General features: G+C 36.4%; 1 protein-coding gene across 50 annotated transcripts in view; it reads left to right on the top strand.

The window, feature by feature from the left end:
- LOC126299121 (twitchin) overlaps positions 1 to 21,007 on the top strand; it is a 484,418-nt gene that overhangs the window by 163,328 nt on the left and 300,083 nt on the right. For 30 of the 50 annotated variants that reach the window (XM_049990829.1, XM_049990822.1, XM_049990871.1 and 27 more), the window contains 4 exons: positions 5,997 to 6,080; positions 10,456 to 10,539; positions 15,287 to 15,322; positions 18,492 to 18,572. In XM_049990829.1, the coding sequence (XP_049846786.1) occupies positions 5,997 to 6,080; positions 10,456 to 10,539; positions 15,287 to 15,322; positions 18,492 to 18,572 (285 nt within the window). The remainder of the gene's footprint in view (positions 1 to 5,996; positions 6,081 to 10,455; positions 10,540 to 15,286; positions 15,323 to 18,491; positions 18,573 to 21,007) is intronic. The other 20 variants (XM_049990869.1, XM_049990866.1, XM_049990867.1 and 17 more) reach the window with 2 other exon arrangements.

Here is a 21,007-nt window from a genome sequence, read left to right as displayed (position 1 = left end):
AAGTTTGTGTGGACAAGAAAAGAATAGAATCTTTTGAAATGTGGTGTTACAGAAAAAAGTCAATGATTAGTTTGGTATGTAAGGCAGTGAGAGAGGGGGAGAGGGGAAGGGGGGGGGCTATAGAGGGAGACCTCGGCTTGACAATAGTAAACAGATGTAAGTGGATGTAGATTGTAGTACTTATGCAGATATGAAGAAACCTGTATGCATAATTGCCTCAAACAGGACTTTGGACTGAAGATCGTAAGAAAATGTATTGGAATGAACCTCATGCAGACACACAGTCCAGATGAAGTAGTCCTGGACCCGGAATTAGATACACTGTCTGTCCTTATGAACCCACAGGTGTTCCACATCTACAGCTACATATACAGGGTGTTACAAAAAGGTACAGGGAAACTTTCAGGAAACATTCCTCACACACAAATAAACAAAAGATGTTATGTGGACATGTGTCTGTAAATGCTTAATTTCCATGTTAGAGGTCATTTTAGTTTTGTCAGTATGTACTGTACTTCCTCGATTCACCGCCAGTTGGCCCAAATGAAGGAAGGTAATGTTGACTTCGGTGCTTGTGTTGACATGTGACTCATTGCTCTACAGTACTAGCATCAAGCACATCAGCACATAGCATCAACAGGTTAGTGTTCATCACGAACATGGTTTTGCAGTCAGTGCAATGTTTACAAATGCGGAGTTAGCAGATGTCCATTTGATGTATGGATTAGCATGGGGCAATAGCCGTGGCGCGGTACGTTTGTGTCGAGACAGATTTCCAGAACGAAGGTGTCCTGATAGGAAGACATTCAAAGCAATTGAGCACGGAACATTCCAGCCTATGACTTGCGACTGGGGAAGACCTAGAACGATGAGGACACCTGCAATGGACGAGGCAATTCTTCGTGCAGAGAAGTTGCTGCTGTACAAGATAACGTTGACCACGTCACTGTATGGAGAGTGCTATGGGAGAACCAGTTGTTTTCGTACCATGTACAGCATGTGCAGGCACTATCAGCAGCTGATTGGCCTCCACAGGTACACTTTTGCAAATGGTTCATCCAACAATGTGTCAATAATCATTTCAGTGCAAATGTTCTCTTTACAGATGAGGCTTCATTCCAACATGATCACATTGTAAATTTTCACAATCAACATGTGTGGGCTGACGAGAATCCGCACGCAATTGTGCAATCACCTCATCAACACAGATTTTCTGTGAACGTTTGGGCAGGCATTGTTGGTGATGTCTTGATTGGGCCCCATGTTCTTCCACCTACACTCAATGGAGCACGTTATCATGATTTCATACGGGATACTCTAACTGTGCTGCTAGAACATGTGCCTTTACAAGTGCGACACAACATGTGGTTCATGCGTGATGGAGCTCCTGCACATTTCAGTCGAAGTGTTCATACACTTCTCAACAACAGATTTGGTGACCGATGGATTGGTAGAGGTGGACCAATTCCATGGCCTCCAATCTCTCCTGACCTCAACCCTCTTGACTTTCATTTATAGGGGCATTTGAAAGCTCTTGTCTTCGCAACCCTGGTACCAAATGTAGAGACTCTTGGTGCTCGTATTGTGGATGACTGTGATACAATACGCCATTCTCCAGGGCTGCATCAGCGCCTGAGGGATTCCATGCGATGGAGGATGGATGCATGCATCCTCGCTAACGGAGGACATTTTGAACATTTCCTGTAACAAAGTGTTTGAAGTCACGCTGGTACGTTCTGTTGCTGTGTGTTTCCATTCCATGATTAATGTGATTTGAAGAGAAGTAATAAAATGAGCTCTAAAATGGAAAGTAAGCGTTTCTGGACACATGTCCACATAACATATTTTCTTTCTTTGTGTGAGGAATGCTTCCTGAAAGTTTGGCTGTACCTTTTTGTAACAACCTGTATACTCCACAAGCCACCATATTGTGTGTGGCAGTGCATACTGTGTACCACTACTTGTCATTTCCTTTCATGTTCCACTCGCAAATAGAGCAAGGGAAAAATGACTCTGTATGCCTCCATATGAGGTCTAATTTCTGGTATATTATCTTTGTGGTCCTTATGCACAATTGTGTGTTGGCAATAATAGAATCATTTGGCTCTCAGCTTCAAATGCTGGTTCTCTAAATTTTCTCAATATTGTTTCTGGAAAAGAAAGTTGCCTTCCCTCAAGAGATTCCCATTTGAGGTCCCAAAGCATCTCCATAACATTTACATGTTGTTTGAACCTACTGGTAACAAATCTAGCAGCCGACCACTGAAATGCTTCAATGTCTTCTTTCAGTCTGACCTGGTACCAATCCCAAACACTCAAGCAGTACCCATGAGTAAGACATTTTAAATTGTACTATTTCTGTAAATACTTTTGTTTGTTACTGAGCATGAAAACTACACTCAAGGACAGGTCACACTAGCATCCTAAATGCAGTCTCCTTTACAGGTGAACCACTCTTTCCTAAAATTCTCCCAATAACCCGAAGCTGTCCATTTGCTTCCTCTACAACAGCTCTCACATTCTCATTCCACCTCATATCGCTTTGCATCGTTATGCCCAGATATTTAAAGTCAAGTGGGACACAACATACCGTATCTGAACATTACAGGTTTTATCTTCCTACTCATCTCCATTAACTTACATTTTTCCACATTTAGGGCTAGCTGCCATTATCACACCAACTGGAAATTTTGTCTAAGTCAGCTTGTATCTTCCTAAAGTCACTCAACTTTAACACCTTATCATAAACCATGGCATTATCAGCAAACAACCACTGATTACTGCCCATTCTGTCAGCCAAATCATTTATGTATATAGAGAACAACAGTGGCCCTATCACACTACCCTGGTGCACTCCTGACGATACCCTTGTCTCTGATGAACACTTGCCGTCTAGGACAACTTACTGGGTTCTATTATTTAAGAAGTCTTCGAACCACTCACATATCTGTGAACTTATTCCATATGCTCCTTTCTTCATTAACAGCTTGCAATGGGGAACCATGTCAAATGCTTTCCAGAAATCTAGAAATATGGAATCCACCTCTTGCCCCTCATCCATAGTTCTCAGTATATCATGAGAAAATGGCAAGCTGAGTTTTGCACAAGTGATGATTTCTAAAACCATGCTGATTCATGCACATAAATTTATTAACCTCCAGAAAGTTTATTATATTCGAACTGAGATGTTCAAGGATTCTGCAGCAAACAGAAGTTAGGGATATTGGTCTGTAATTTATTAGGGCCATTCTTTTACTTTTCTTATATACTGGGGTCACCTGCACTTTTTTTGAGTCACTTGGAACATTGTGCTGGGTGAGAGATTCATGATAAATGCAAGTTAGGTAAGGGACTAATACCATAGAGTACTCTTTGTAAAATCGAACTAGGATTCCATCTGGAGCTGTTGATTTATTTGCTTTCAAATTTTTCAGTTGTTTATCTACACCAGGTATGCTTTTTACTGTGTCATCCACACGGGAGGCTGTCCTATGGTCAAATGATGATATGTTTGTGTTTGTATGATTCTCCTGTGCGAACCATTTCTTGAGCATGAAATTCAAAACTTCCACTTTTTTTTTCTTGCTTAGATCTTTTCAGAGTCATACACATCTGTATTAACCTTCACTTGCCATTTATGCATTTATTTTGAACTAAGAGTGCAACAGCCTCCACAGCATCCATTGAATTTCGTTATTAAACCATGGTGGGTCTTTTCCATCCTTTATCCACTTACTAAACACGTAACTCTCCAGACCATGATTTACAATCTACTTAAACTTTGCCCATAATTCCTCTACATCCATCTTACTGGAACTAGTGATCCCAATTTATTGTCTAAGTGAGATATTAATAACTGTGTATTTGCTCTGTCTAGCAGAAACACTCTCCTAGCCTTCTTAACTGATTTATTAATTTTCGTAATCATAATTGCTATGATGACATCATGACTGCTAATCCCCATTTGCCCATTTCTATACTGACATTGTCGACAAGGTCTGGCCTATTTGTAGCTACAAGTAGTAAGATATTTCCATTGTGTGTCAGCTGCCGAGCTAGCTGCTCAAGACAATTTTCAAAAAACTTGTTGAAAAGTGTTTTGCATGACCGTCTCTCAGTATCCACTACAGTGAATCCATAGACATTCTAGTCTAAACTCAGCAATTGCGTGGCCAGTAAAAAATCCAACAATTAGTATGGTTTCACCTACAGCTGTTATATGTAACCATATAACTTTGCTGTCACACTCAAATTCGTCTTCAATAGAGACAATATTTTTTTCAACTGCAATGAACAGTCCCCATCCTATGGCCTCTAACCTGTATCTCCAATATGCGTTCCAATCACTCACTAAATATCTCAGAGCTTTCCACATTAGGTTTCAGTCAGTTTTCAGTCCCAAGAATAATTTGAGTGGAGAACTTTCCTGGAGGTGAGTAAATTGGGTACTTTATTATGAGTACTTCAACAGTTTACTGATAAAATTGTGACAGTTGATATGTATTTGTTCTGAATGCCATTTGACTTACCTTGCTGCATATCAACTGGCAAGTGTTCATCAGAGCACATCAAATGACTTTTTAGCCTAAAAACCCTCATGTGCACTACAGAAGTAATCTGCTACCTGAGTAGCTCCTTCCTTTGGATTGTGCACCCCTGACCTATCAAAGGGAGCCCTACAAATCCCCACACAATAACACAGTCTAGAAATCTTCAGCCAAGACTGTCACAGAGTCAACGAAGCTTGTGGTTGAGACCCTCCATTCAGCTCCAAACCAAAGGACCGTGATCAACTCTGGGAATGATTTAGCAAATTGCAAGCTCAGCTTGGACATGACGCCTGAGGCCAGCAGTCTTCACCACCTCCACCAGCTGCCTGTATGAACTGAGGATTGCCTCAGAACCCGTGTGACAGGCTTCATTGGTGTTGACCTGAGTCACAACATGCAGATGACTGCACTCTGCACACTTGGTAGCCACAGGCAAGGCCGCCTCCACATCTGGGATAAGGCCCCCCGGCAGACCCTCAAATTTACAGATTTGTCTTTCATATACGAGGACTATATTCTGGCAGCTCCCGTTGTAGGATATTCTGTTACATTGTGGTTTTTAATCATATTGGGATCGTAACTGAATTTGCAGTTCCATATCATTAACCTAAACTAGAAGATTCTGGTACCCTTAAAGAAGTGAATATTGATGATTTTAATAGGAAAAAGTCACATGTGTATTGATTATATTTGCAAAAGTTATCAATATGTATACTATGTGTAATATAAATTGAATACTGATAATAACATAATGATTGTAATAACAAATGATAAAAACTAATGAAAACGTTTGCCGGTAGTATTATTTTGAAATGATAATGATAAAATTATGAGGCACCAAAAGCAAAACTGGAATTATACTCCTGTCAACCTCAGACGGGAAGCCCTCATCACACGACATTTCATTTCAGCACATCACTCTTTGTCACAGGCTGTGGTACTTTTGTATCACCTTATCTTTTCAAACTTATCAAGATTACAAAGATAAACAATCACCTCCCATGAATATAAGTATATTTTTGTGTGACAGATTTCAACAACAGAGTGTGGCAGTATCATGCATGCTAATGTCTCAGAACTTATGCCATTTGGATACTAAATAATCCTTCTGGTGTAATGGACTGCTGTTCTGTCATGATGCATTTTATATATGTCACTGTAACACTTTGGTAAATTTTCAGGCTCGTATCATATTTAATATTGCAACAAATGAAGAAAGTTGCTGTAAACAGAATTTCGTTACCTGTTTATCCAGTGAGATTATTTTAACAGTGATGCCCATTCGACATAATAAATGTATTACCTAGGTAACGTTTTCGTTGGGTATGAGGGATTCTCCTGTAACAACTCTGCTTAACCTTGAAACCAAAATTATTGCATAGTATCATTACTGCAACAGCGTTACCCACTTTCTGCACTGTAATTCAAATTCATTATTGTCTTTAGAAAGAGGAGAAAAAAGTTGAGAAAAAAGAGGAAGAGAAACCAACACAAAAGAAGCCTGAGCCTAAGAAAGTGGAAACTGTAAAGGTAAATGTAAAACTTATCTCCTTCCCTTCACTTGACTTCCATGAAAAAGTACACTGTTTCGCAGCAACATTTAACTTCTGGAGTGTAATGTGTTACACACAAAATAAATTATAATTCTTCAAGTTGCTCTTTCTCTCTTTACTACCAATAAATCTATTTTTAAAAATAATCCAAAAGGTAACTGGCTTCCACACTCACTTCACATTTTTCTGTTTTATGGTACCATATGACTAACATAGTGTCTGTTTGGGATCTTCTGTAACATTTTATTTTATGGTAGGCCATTTTTGTACCATATGATTTAGCAGAGAAAGGATAGATCAGTTTAATTCTGTGTTCATGCTTTTAGGGCTTATGAATTTGATAATGAGGCTAAAGATCTAAGACCAAGCAGATAAAAATGTTTAATATGCAATTGTGACAATGTTCTCTCAGGCACTGATGAAAACTGCTATCAGTATTTTCACATTTTCCGTAGATAAAATGGTAAAAAATCAACTTCGTTTCATAGCCACACTTAGCCACTTCATAGGTGATTGATGAGTGCTGGTAGAAAAACTATTACATGGAGAAGTGCCTCTTAAGCAATTTATATTATATCTGTATAGCATACTAACACATTGATATTCTATTGTGAAATGCTAAGCGTAGAAACTAACCATACAGGTATTTCTTAACAAAATACTAAAGCCTGAGTGCATATACTAAAATTGTTTGGTAAGTTTGCTGTTAGCGTGATGGTATTAATATACATGATTTTTGTTTTAACTGCAGTTCATACTATACTAGAAAGTAGGTGTCTTGACAATATACATACTGTATTTGCACTGAACAATAAGCAGGAACAGTTGTCTTTTTGCATGTAGTAATTCCTTGAACAATACTTCTGTTAACAATGTGCGAATGTACTTCTTAATGACATAGGTATGTGCCTGACCTGTAATTACTTTGCTAGAAAATTTGTATTTCATCTTTTTGTGACACACACACACACACACACACACACACACACACACACACACACACACACACACACAAGTGTGAATACAATCTTCAGTGACATGGTAGAACATTGGCACATGGACATCAAATACAAAAATGTGTGTATGTGTGTGTGTGTGTGTGTGTGTGTGTGTGTGTGTGTGTGTGTGTGTGTGTGTGTGTGTGTGTGTGTATGTGCGTGTGTGTGGGTGTGTATGTGCGTGTGTGTGTGTTTTAATATGAAAAGAAACAATAATTGATGCCCACGTCCCAGTGTTTCTTTTTTGCCATGTCACTGAAGATTCTATTCACATATCATCATATTCTGAACTGTCTAAACACAAAGCACTGCACAACAATAGAATGTATTCTGATATTAGGTCCTACATAGGTTCATTTAAAATAGTAATATAGCAACTGATTACAGCTACTTTCAGAGTGTAGCAGGAATAAATTTTGTAAAATACCAGGTGATCAAAAAGTCAGTATAAATTTGAAAACTTAATAAACCATAGGATAATGTAGATAGAGTAGATAGAGAGGTAAAAATTGACTCACATGATTGGAATGACATGGGGTTTTATTAGAACAAAGAAAGCTAGACGTGTGAAAGATCTCTTGCGCGCGTCATTTGGTGATGATCGTGTGCTCAGCCGCCACTTTTGTCATGCTTGGCCTCCCAGGTCCCCAGACCTCAGTCCGTGCAATTACTGACTTTGGGGTTACCTGAAGTCGCAAGTGTATCATGATCGACCAACATCTCTAGGGATGCTGAAAGACAACATCTGATGCCAATGCCTCACCATAACTCCGGACATGCTTTACAGTGCTGTTCACAACATTATTCCTCGACTATAGCTATTGTTGAAGAATGATGGTGGAAATATTGAGCATTTACTGTAAAGAACATCATCTTTGCTTTGTCTTACTTTGTTATGCTATTTATTGCTATTCTGATCAAATGAAGTGCCATCTGTCTGGCATTTTTTGAACTTTGTATTGTTTTGGTTCTAATAAAACCCCATGTCACACAAGCATTTGTGTCAATTTGTACCTCTCTATCTACATTATTCTGCGTTTTTTTCAGTTTTCAAATTTATACTGACTTTTTGATCACCCAGTATAATAGCCAGGAATTTCTATAATCATTTACAGGGTACAAAACTATGTCACCTTTACGAAAGCTGTTTGGAATTTATTATGAATCACAGATATGTGTTTTGACTTTCTCATTATACACTGGTGTGCAAAGCTTAAGGATGAAAGTAATTTTTGCATGTTGTGTCAGTATCAAGTTAGATAGTTCACTGAAAGCTGGACAGTTCAGAGAAAGAACTGCTACAGTTTAGTACAGATGGTAACTGCAAGAAATGTGCAATTAGGCAAAGAGAAATGACACTTGTAATTAGGCTAAAAGAAAAGACACTTTCATTCAGAGGCAATAATAACACTGAAATCACTGTGATTCATGGTGTTCCCCTGGACATTACAGATGGCAGGACATGGGTCTTAACAGGGTGTGTGATCACCATGGGTACATGCTTTGCAGCATGCTCCCATGCTGGCCCCAATGTTGATTAGGAGTTCTTGTGGGAGGGCATTCCATTCCTCCACCAGCAAGTTTGACTACTGCTGGGTGGTCATTGCTGCGCGAAGATGGGTCACAATGTGTGTCACTTAAGTATCCCACATGTCCTCAAATGGATTTAAATTGGGGGAATGGGCAGGCCAGGTCTATTAATCAAATATCCTCCTCTACCAAGAGCTCCTCCACATGTGCTGTTCAATGCTGTTATGCATTGTCATCTATAAAAATTAAGTCAGGACCAAATGCATCCCTGAAAAGATAAACATGGTGAAGAAGTACAGACTCACAATAATGTTGACCAGTGAGAGTGTACCATGTTCAGGTAGCTGGAGGTCAGTATAGCCATACAACATTATGCTTCAACTCCCATAATAAGTGCACAACCAAAATGATTATGTTTGACAGTGCTGGACCTACCCTCATATGGCAAAAGGTGGGAACACGTAATGCACCCAGGAATGTTGTCAAACATGATTGTTTTGGTGGTCCATGTGTTAGGTGTGGTGTGACATAATGTTGCATGCTCATACTGACCTCTTGTTCTTTGAACATGGTACACTCACAGATCAGCATTATTATGACACTGTACTCCTTCCCCATGCATGTCTAACCTCATTTTTATCGATGACAATGCATGTGTGCATTATTATGACACAGTTCCACTGACTTAAATCCTACTGAACACATGTGGGATGCATTGGGAAGACATACTATAACATGTCCACATGTATCAAGTACTATCCACCAGTTGTCAACCTCACTGGCGCAGGAATGGAACCAAGTATCACAAGAACTCCTTACCAACATTGTGGCCAATGTGGGAGCACACTGTAGAGTATACATTGCTGTCCATGGTGATTAGATGCCTTACTGAGAACCACCTTTTGTAATGTCCAGTCCAGGGTACCATCACGAATTGTGATGACTTCATTGTTATTATTGTCTTTCAATAAAAGTCCCATTTCTGTTTTTCTTATTGTGTGTTCCCTTCGGTTACCTTATGTACTATAATGGCAGGTCTGTTTCTGTATTGTCCAAATTTTATTGAGCTATGTTACTTGGCAGTAACTTTCGAAGGCTACTCTCATCCTTAAGTTTTGAACACCAGTATATGAGATTTTACTAAATGAAAATTTTACTGTTTCTTTAATATGATATGTAGTAAATATAAATTCAAGAATTTTTTATTGACAGCATCTAATAATGAGAAGAACAAAATAGACTGCAAACATTGACATTGACAACTTACACAAGATGTCTTAAAAACTGAAGTTACTTCAGTGTCTTAGTAGATACAAAAACACTTGCAGAAAATGACTACGTGGAAGATTACACAATTCTTTGCATACTACTGCTTCTCAAAATTTTTCTTCTGTGTCACAGAAGTAATTCGCATTGCTAGTTATCAGTGACAATCATTATCATCTATGCAGTAACTACATTATTTTTTAAACTGCTATAGATATTCTTTGGGGAAGGAACATTATTTGGCATATTGGCTTGAATTTAACCAATTCACACCTAGAGTATATATTTCCAGAGTATGTTATCTGAATGAAACCAGCTATTCAGAAACAGTATTAAAACATTCCATTGATATTTGTTACATTCTGTTTGGTAACGGCATAGTAGGAGAATATCATTGTTAATTGCCCCAAAACTACTACTGGTTCTGCTAATTAGATTAGATTTAAAACATGTTTTGTTCCATAGAATCTTGTGGATTTGAAACATTTCAGAAATAAGTATTACGATAATGATCACCACAGCTTGTCACTTAACTCTGTAACACATTATTCTCTATAGAAGGTGGAAGAAAAAGTTGAGAAAAAGGAGGAGAAGCCAGCGGAAAAGAAGGTTGAGCCCATTAAGAAAGTGGAGCTAGAGAAGGTAATTGTAAACAGTATTCACACTTACAATGGTACAACTTCTGGGTAACTTTCTAACAGTAATACTGCAGAACAAAGACTAAATTCTTCCACTATTTCTGTCACTGTTCACACTGCTTAATCATTACACAAACTATATATAATGTGAAAGGATTTTGATCATGAAAACTAAATAGCTGGTAATGAATGATATGTAGAATTTCTTTATCAAATGGTTTACAGAGAGAAGTGATATCTTTTTCACTTTAAACAACTTTCAAATTATTGACAATATTTATAACCTCTTTTTGCATAGATGAATAGTCACCAGAGGTTTGTGAAACAAAATCAATGAAATTTTGCTGTGTCACTAGTTATGAAGATAATACCATCAACTTTTTTTATCTCACAATGATACTTTTTGTACCACATTAAGTTAAGTAATATGACTCTTTTGTAGGGTTCACTGAAAACAACAAAATAAAAATACATTGAATATGGGGATTTCTATGCTGTTGTTGCAGCCATTTGAGTAGCCACTTAGAAGTTTAAACCACCCTTCATGGAAACTTGCACCGCATAGTTGAGACAGAAAGTTATGCTTGAACAGAGTTTACAAAAGTTTAAACATTTTTTGTATCAAAGAAAATGTTATATACCTGAAAGCCAATTGGCCTGTTTTGTAGCCTGATCAAGTATCTCTTGCATTCATGATGCTGGTTTCCATTGAGGCTTCAGCAGCACCAGTTTTTGTGGAGAGTGGAGTAACCTTCTGAACTACCATAAACACTGTCTTAACAACAGCACAGAAATCCCTGTATTTGCTGAATTCTTAGTCTATAATTTATTGTCAGACTTGCAAAAAAATCATAATTGTATTTTTGTCTCGTATAGATCTTCCTTCTGGTGGAAAAAAGCAGAGTTATTTTTTTTTATTTTTTTTTTATTTTTTTTAAAGGTGAGTGCCTGTATTTCAGTTTTAATGACGTTTGATAACATATTAACTTTTGTTTTATGAGTCCCTGGTGACTACTTGTCTAGATAAAAAGAGATTATAAATGTCTTGAATGAGCCACAAGCTATTTCAGGTATACAGTGTAGGTGCTTCACCGTGTATATATCTTAGATTGACTCACATTAACAATCTGTTTGTGTGCATTTATAATGTCAAAAGCTGGATTCAGATCCACTAGGTGTAGTGAGACTTCTGATTTTGTTCTAACAACACAACTCAGTGATATAAAGGCAGTGCATTGATGTCACTCATGTTTAAGAAATACACTGACTGTTATGTTCGTAATGCTTCAGTGTTTTTGACAAAACCTGCAAAATAATACCTCCTATCTGTTGGTATTGCAGTAATCATAACTTTGTCTACCATAATGTCAACTTTCTGGATGGAGAGAGTTCATTGTACTAATGCTTCTAAGCTACATCTTTAGCCCAAGATGTGAGTGTGAGAATTGTGCAGAGGGAATGTTATCTTATAGATACTGTTATTTTATGTCTTATAAATGTATTATATGGTTTTGCAAAAAATTCCTTTGTCTTTATTTTCATTTGGTGTGTCTTTGTTTTGATTTGGTGTGTTAAAACAACATCTTGCCAAATGAAAATGTTCAAGAAATGATGAAACTTTAATGATTACTAGAATTATAATAGTGGTGTTTTATACTGCTTCTTACAATCTGCCGTTAGAAGCTGCACATATTTTGATATGTCTTTGCAGTTGTGTAGTTGCACTCATAAACAGCAGTTTGGAACATACTTTATCTTTAGTATTCATTTGTCCACAACTTTTCATGTGACATTCATGAATCACTCACTCACATATCCATCCCCCCCCCCCCCCCCCCCCCTGCGCTCTGCCCCTCTGAAGTCATTTCTAGATTTTGTTCTCACTTCCTTTAGTGGGTTGGTTGGTTTGGGGCATTAAAGGGACCAGACTGCTACGGTCATCGGTCCCCTTCCTTTAGTGTTTTACTTGATATTTATTAGCTCTTGTAGTCATTTCTTATGCATTAGAGATACAATCATAACAGAAAATTGTTACCATTACAAAGAGACAGAAAGGCTGGTAGAAATGCAATAGAAAATCGTACTTGTAGTTCTCAGTACTATACTTTTCTTCTTCATGGAAGAGAAGTGACCAATCCTTTTGGGAGTTGCACGTCATGGATGTAAGTGCTGTTCAGTCTTTCTCTCTCTTGGTATTATCCTTGTGTTTCATTACAAAATTGGAAACAAATTCTAAAATACTGGAGTCATTTTGCAGGTTACTGCTTTATATTTGTTCATAAATCAAACAAATCCTGTTCCCTCTCACATTCACAACTTTTTAACATATTTATTATTATTAGCTGGAAATCATGGTGATCCAGTTTTTGTTTCCTATTTTGAGAACATAGATCTCAGTTATGATTGTACAGAGAATGTAGAACTGAATTTCAGTCAGCAATATTTAAGAAGTGACAGCAGAAAAACTGACAAAGCCTCATCAATTACAATGGTAAACTGCACTCTTTGGAGACAATGGTGTATGTACTGAATTGACTGCAATGAGCAAAGTTGAAACATACTTCAGGTTTCGAATAAACCCTTTCTTCTCACTAGTGCAAGGAACTGTATTTTGACAGTTGTTTTGTCATAATATCGCTATGGTTATGAAAGAGCATGTGTGTTGGCACTTACAATAATTGCTCCATTATCTTTTGGGCAAATTTCAAAGCTAAAAATTTCTGTGTTATATTTCATATGCCCTGTTTGTCAGTTCATTCTAGAGTACCATTATCCATCTTCAGTATAAACCTAGGACACCTCATCTACTCTCATCCCTTCTTCTCTTTCTAGGTTGAAGCTAATTATGTTCTCCGCATAAACTAACTTTACCGTGAACTGAATTATAGCGGTCTTTTTTTTTTTTCTTTTACCCTGGTACAGGTCTCAAAATAATGTTCTCCATTTCTAATTATTATAATTTCTCAACAATTCACTTCCTCATTCACTGAAATAGTGAATTCTGTCATACTTACATTTTTGTGATTATATGGGTGTGTGATTTATACAGTCAGTTATTTTTATATTGGCTTAACAGATGTCACCATCTTCATCAGTGAAACATAATGCCATGACATATTGCAGAATGTACATAGTGTATGTAGTAATGGTAACTACAGAGTGATAACTTAGAGTTAATGAATCATGCTTATGTACAAATTAATTCACTCTTAAGTTATCAGTCTGTGGTTATAATTATCATATACAATTAGTAAATTTTGTGACATGTCAAGGCACTATCCTTCATTGATGAAGTTATTGATGTCTATGAAGCCAACATCAAACTTCTGAAGATAACAGATTTATTTGTTGAAACCAGTTAAGTGAAATAAATATTCCATCAAAAGTGGACATATTTGTGACAGGGAATTATTCATGATCCTTATTTATACAAAATAGACTTCTTTTCTGCCTGTCAATCACTATTTTTATTTCAAAATGACTGGTTTCAGGCACTACCATGTATATGACAATGAAGTGATAGTTGTGTTAAGACAGATTACTCTTTAACTCTGAGATATGACTGCAGATAGGTGACATTGTCAGAAACCAGCTAGTTTGAAATAAAAACAGTGATCACCAGACAGAAAATAAGATTATTTTGAATAAATATTCCAGTTGTGCAGCAGATAACTGAATTTTATTCTGAAAACAAATATATGACACAGTTGCTGAAAAAATAACAGTTATGAATAAAATCATCAATCAGTTGTTTCACAGTGGCATGTTATCATGTAGTTTATGGAAGGGAATTTCATTTGCTACACAACCCTAATACCATGAATATTCTGTATTGATTGTGAAGCCCTTAGATAATTTTTTCAATTTGTCTCAACTTTATTGAAGGTTGTTTCTCCAGCAGCTCAATTTTCATCATCCTAGCAAATGCCAGTTATTCATATGATTACGAAGTCATCCTTCCTAAGTTGTGAAACAGACATATGAACTCATTTCACTGCTAGGTTTGACACTTACTGCTCTGTGATGAAGAGCCTTTACATTTATGTGTAGATGAGCACATACATTTCTTGTGGGGATTAACATACACAATTGCTAGGTAATTTCAGAAATTTTTAAATTTTATTTTAACTAAAAATACTTGATTTTCTATATATGACAGTTTGTATTTATCTTTACTTACGTATATACAAATGCTAACTGCAGTAATGCTGTATTGAGAAACTTGAATTAAAAAGTATTTTAAGAAATGATCTGAAGACACCCATCTTTCATGGGGCTACAATAACTCAATCCCTAGAGAAACTTAAGGGTTAAACAACATGTGTTTGGAGAGTTCCTTGACTAAAGGCTGGCCATTTTGAATGCTAGTGTTGAAATCCATTTTTATCATGGGTGATTTTTTACTATCTAATAAAGATAACGCCATAACCATATGAAAAATAAAATTTTTGGAGTGATGATGAAGGCTATTACATTTGTAATGTAGTATGAGTTAATACAGGTTCACATCCAGTCCAGTCAATGCCTAATTACACATAAAACTACAACCAGCAAAGACATTTTGGTGTAGGATGCAGAGTAAGAGTGATAGTAACTCTCTTCAGTGTGCTTCTCTTGTCAGTCACCACACATTGTTTAGACTTTGAGAGTACTCTCCTATAAATAACTTTATTGAAGTTTTTTACTCAGCACCACAAAAATATCGTAGACAAGATAATATGAGGTTTCTAATTATCTGTTTCATATTTCAGAAAAAGGAACCAGAGAAAAAGCCTGAATTGAAGAAGGTAAGCAAAAATATAAATCTGTAATAGATTAGTTTTCTAATGAAAGATTTGTTAATTTTTGGTCCTTTAAATTACATATTGTAAACTGTCTACTCATAATGTAAGACAAGTCATTGTGCTTGCAACATACAGAATATGTTCATGTTATGTGGTGAACAACACATTATAACTTACATCAAATAATGATGTACAGTACATAATGTTGTATAATACATAATATGGGTAAGTTATGTAATCTCCGATAACAAAAATATCTCAGAGCAGTGTCATCTTGAAGCAATATTTCAGCTAGAGTCCTCCTAGTCATCTTCAATTCAAATGAAGATGATGACTAGAAAATTCATTGAAATATTGCTTCAAGAAAATACTGTGCTCCATAGCCAAGATCCTAACGCATGCATGTGAGGCTGCATTCAGCTTGGAAGTAGCCAGTTTGAATTCTGGTGGTGAAAGAGAGTTTGACACCAGTATTTGGTTCACAAGGTGATTAGAGGTGGTGGCATAATGGTCCTAATCAGCAGACTTTCCACCAAGGCCCTGGATTAAATTCCAGATTTCTCTGTACCTTTGTCATGGAGTGAGGGCATGTGACATTGTAGATGTTGATCTGCCTGTCAGATGGTGATGTTGAGATCTGTGGTCCCTTTGGTGCTATTGAAGAGGAGTAGGCCATTTGCTGGGACTAGGTTTCACCCTCTCTTGTCTCTCACCTTACTTCACATATATAACACTGTGCTATTTATAGAACATTATACTCACCTACACTCAACAGATAAACTTAAGATGTAAATCCCATACATTGTGAGGAAAGGCCCTATTGTGAGCAGAGAAAGAAAATGTTTTCCTGTTAGGTAGCTTTACAACTCCTTGGTATTTTCCAGCCACCAGTGCCTTATGAATCTTTCTTTTTTTTCCAGACTATGCATTCACTTGACTGATAACCCAAAAAGAAACAATTTTATGTGTGTTCCACATTTTGCTTCCACAGCTGTTGATACTTCAAGGTATATGTAAATCACCACCTGAGAAGTTGAAATGGTGATTAATATATACTGGTACCCCAATGGGTCTTTTTTTTTTTTTTAATTGTGTTACACGGGATAATTGGACTCGCTATTTGCCAGTTTTGAGTTTACGTTTATTGTAAATTAATGCTATTTTCTCATTTGTTAGTGAATATCACCTCAAAAAAGTTTCAGGAAATTAATAACTTTTATCCCAGTTTTTTTTCCATTGTCTTAATAGATATCTCATTTTATATAGTAATTGCTTCAATTCTTAAATGGAATTAAAAGCACTTTAACTTAACAGGTCCAGAAATTAAGAGACACTCAGCAGGCATATTTTAAAGCTATGTGTCTACTGTTCTTTGAAACTTTGAACCAGCGACATTGCAGCAACACTGTGAAAGATTTTCTCGAACATGGTATGAGCAACTTGCAATTACCATGACTATTGTCAAACAATTGGAAACTGCTGCAAATGAGTGTGTTGGGAGAGCTCCCGAGAGTCACATATAGGAGATAGGAAAGATACCTCAAGCACTATCCTCTCCCGTGGATCTTGTCTCCTCTACAGGAAGTACAAAATCTATTACTACTCATTCATTTAACTGTGAATGGTAATTTAGTGATAGCATTAAGTGCCCTGTATAGGGAAGACAGAGACTAGGGTGGAACTCAGGGTGTTAAATCAATTTGTCTAACCAACAAGTTAGAGGTAACATCTTTCACTGAAACCAAAACTGAGCCAGTGAGATTCACTTCACCTGCTGGGTAACAACTGTGATCAGTATTAAGAGGAGGCAGAAACGAAAGGGAAGGATTCAGGGAAATGGCAGTGGGGGTGTTGGGAAGGAACAATAGGTGCACTCAGTGTGTATACCTGGGGATCTAATTCAGCATGTTGAAGCAGCTAATCCAGCAGCCATTGAGGGAACAGGGTGCAAAAACAGCATATTGTGGTGCCCATTGGAACAAACAATTCCTTGTATCTGGGCTCCAAGCTCATATTTGGATCATTCCAGCTATTGGCAGATTCGGTTGAGAAGACCAGCCTTGCACTAAGAGTTTCAGTGAAGCTCACAGTTTGCAGCCTTGTTCTGAAAACTAATCAATTAACCCCCCCCTCCCCCCTTCCTCTCAAATCCCTCTGCACCATTGCTCTGAGCACAGTGAAAGGATTAAACAAGAGACTTCAAAGGTTTTGTGACAAGGTAGGCTGTGACTTTCTGATCTTGTGTCATAGGGTTGAGAACTGTTGAGTCTCCATAAATGGGTCAGGTGTGCCCTGTAAATCAGACACTGCTACCCAGATAACGACACCTGTAGTGGACCCGGAAGTGTCAGTGTAAAATCCAAAGAAATTGCTGACCCAGAAAAGAGTATTAAAATCTCCATGACTAACTGTTGAAACATTCAGAGTAAAGTGTCAGAGTTTGAAGCTCCCCAAAAAAGCTGTGACACTCCAATTATATCAAATCCAAAATTGATAGCAGTAGGATTTTTTGGGGAAATTGAAGTGTATATTGAGAGGAGAGTCTAATTGTAAATGGAGCTGGTGTATTTGTCACAGTAGATAAGAACTCAAATCACTTGAGATAGAAATTGAAATTACATTTGAGATTTTCTGGATAAGAGTCAGTACTAAGGATGGACATAAACTTACAACTTCTTCTGTTGGCCAGCAGAAGGAACAACACAGGTGATTGGGTATAAAATAATAAGAGAATAAAAAAATTTTATTATTTGTAATAAGACGTCTAGTGTTTGACATTCTAATTCTTTCAGGACTATGGAAGCAGTAAGATAAAAAATTATTTAATTCCTTTTCTTGTTGTTAATAATACTGTATATACTGTAACATGATGTTTTGGTATTGAATGGTAAGTTACACCTAAGTATATGAATTTTGCATTGATGTGCACTGAAAACTTTGAAAATGACATTTATTGAATAGTACTGATATGTGACTGATGAAAAAATGTGAGTTACTTTGCAGGAATTGTCAGTTAATTCCTCAAATCCATTTATACAACCAACATACCAGTTTTAAGCTTAGAATTTCCTCAGTAAAGTTTTAACGAAACATATAATCACATACTCTCAGAAGTTTTCTTCTAAGCAATCTGTGATGAAATTATATTGAAAAGACTGTTTTTTCATGCTAGATAATTCAACAAGAAGAACCAAAACTGGAAGAGGATAAAGCCATTAAAATAACTGAATCAAAGAAAGTGGAATCTGTCAAGGTATGTTCAAGAAATACAAGAAATAATATCTTTTAACAACATAAATGTAGTATTTACCTGTATTCAGCAAATGCAGTTCTTGTTCTTACCATAACACAATAATGTATTTCATAAAGCAAAAGTAAAATGTCTGTTGAAATTATCCTGCTTGGACAAATGAGTGTGCTGATATTTGTATCAAGCAGATACAGTTCTTGTTCTTACAAGAACAGAATAATGTATTTCCTAAAACAAATGTAAAATATACTATGAAGAGTCTGTTGAAATTATCCTACTTGGACAACTGGGTATGGTGACAGTTGTTGAAACACTGAACTCACATTGGGGAACATCATGGTCAATTCTTCACCTGGACATCCAAAATGAAGTTTTCCATGGTTTGTCTTAATCAAATCAAATAAACATCAGTGTAGTTTCTCTGCAAAAGAACAAAAGGCTGACTTGAAGTTGTTACTATTTTGCTAGGAGTTTATAGTGATGACTTTGATATAGTGAGGAGTATTTGTGAGATAATGAATACTGTGGAGTAAATGTTGGATGAAGCTTGCAGGGTGTATGTAAGTTAGTGGTTATAATTATTATTTATGTTGGACTGGTGTCTTCAAAATGATATTAAGGATGAATGTCCCATCATACCTGATGTCATTGGAAGCAGGCTACAAACAGTGACAGTGAGGATGGAGGTGAACTGGCCATATTCCTTTCAGAGAAAATGTACTAACATTCATATTGATGAGTTAGGTAAATCATGGATTAAAAACCTGCATGATTAGATTGGAATTTTAACCCTACTGCTCCTAAATATAAGTCCAGTGCCTTAACAACTGCACCACCTTACTCTGTGTCAATGGGATGACAGGAAAAAGGGTCCTTTTACATTTGATGTGACAGTATGTACACACTTCTATAGACATTTTCTGCAAGCCTCACAAAACATGGAGATTTACTAGTGAACTGACTGTCTGAAGTTTGTATTATTGTGCATTACCTGTAGAAGAAATGTTATGATGAATAATGACTTAATTGTTTGTTTTGATTTGCACTAACACAATTCTACATCACAAAAGTACCAACAAATATTTTTTTTCTAGAATTATGCATAATAAATTTTTGTGTATGTAAATGATGTCACCAAAACCCCTTCGTCTCTCTATGTAGTGATAAAACCCAATGATAAAATTTAAAAAAAGATTTAAAGCAAAGAAGTACACTCTTTATCAGAACATGTGTCCTGAAGTCCAGGTTAGGTGTTCATATATAAGTTTAAATGAGTGTGTGGAGTTCATTTTTCAAAACTGTGGGTTTCTAAGATGTGACATATGAAAAAAGGTTAGAAAAATTAGAAGTAGAATTAGAAATACTAAGTGAAAAACTACCAAAATGTAATATGCAATATGTTTTCATTATCTGTTTGATATATTAACTTAACAGGAGGAATGAAATAATATTGGCTAAATGAGAATCAACTGTATTTGTATTAGCTATGAGCCTCTTGTTTAGTATCAAGTTTTTCTAGAAGTCATAGTATCTATGGAGGTACTTCGATATATGTCAGCAACAATGTTTTGGTAAAATGCACTGATATTAACTTCAGTAATTTCTAGGTCCCAAAGTAATTGTTCTTTCTGTATACCATACCCCTGTCAGCAATAGTGATGTCTTCACAGAGTTACTGGCTAGAACAATCTCCCACTTGCAAAAATATTGTCAACATGATATTTTGATTGTTGGGAATATTAATATTGACATTTGGGTTACAACAGCAAAGCTTAATGTTCCCAGTATACACAATATGTTTTGTGCAAATAACAAATCAACAAGATGACTATCATGTCTGGACAATGTTATAACAAATGTAGAAAGAAATATTTATGAAATACAGCTTTTTAATACCATGTATCTATCAGATTATGAAGGGATATGGTTAAAATTGCTGACAAAAATTTCCACAGAACAATGTTAACAACCCAAGTCCATTAGAATTGTTAATGATTCTCATATCAATGCTTTCAGATCAGAGCTTTGTATGATTGAATGGTCCAGCTTCCTGTCTCAATTTACAAATGCTGATGAAGCTTTTGACAGCTTTGCCAATCTTGTTTCTAATATGTGTAATAAGTGGTGTCCTGAAATTTTAAAAAGACACAAGACAAAACTAAGCAAAGCTAATCATAGAAGTTTACAGTGATGATTCACACCTGCCCTAAAAAACTTAAGAGCACAGGTCTTCAGTCTCTATGACAAATCAAAGATCAGTGAATACCTTCAGCTAACAAATGCAAGGCTACTTCGATAATCATCAAAGCAGAACTGGCCAATACTAATAGAGCCACTTGTGACACTATCAATATCACACCCTATAAAATGAACAACTTATGTATTAATTCTGGTAACAAAGGACACCAGACTTAACAAAATGACAGCTATAAATCAGA

This window comes from Schistocerca gregaria, chromosome X (assembly GCF_023897955.1).
Source record: "Schistocerca gregaria isolate iqSchGreg1 chromosome X, iqSchGreg1.2, whole genome shotgun sequence".
NCBI classification, from domain to species: domain Eukaryota; kingdom Metazoa; phylum Arthropoda; class Insecta; order Orthoptera; family Acrididae; genus Schistocerca; species Schistocerca gregaria.
The sequence above is the reverse complement of the archived record's forward strand: the minus strand, read 5'-3'. Positions and strand labels throughout refer to the sequence as shown.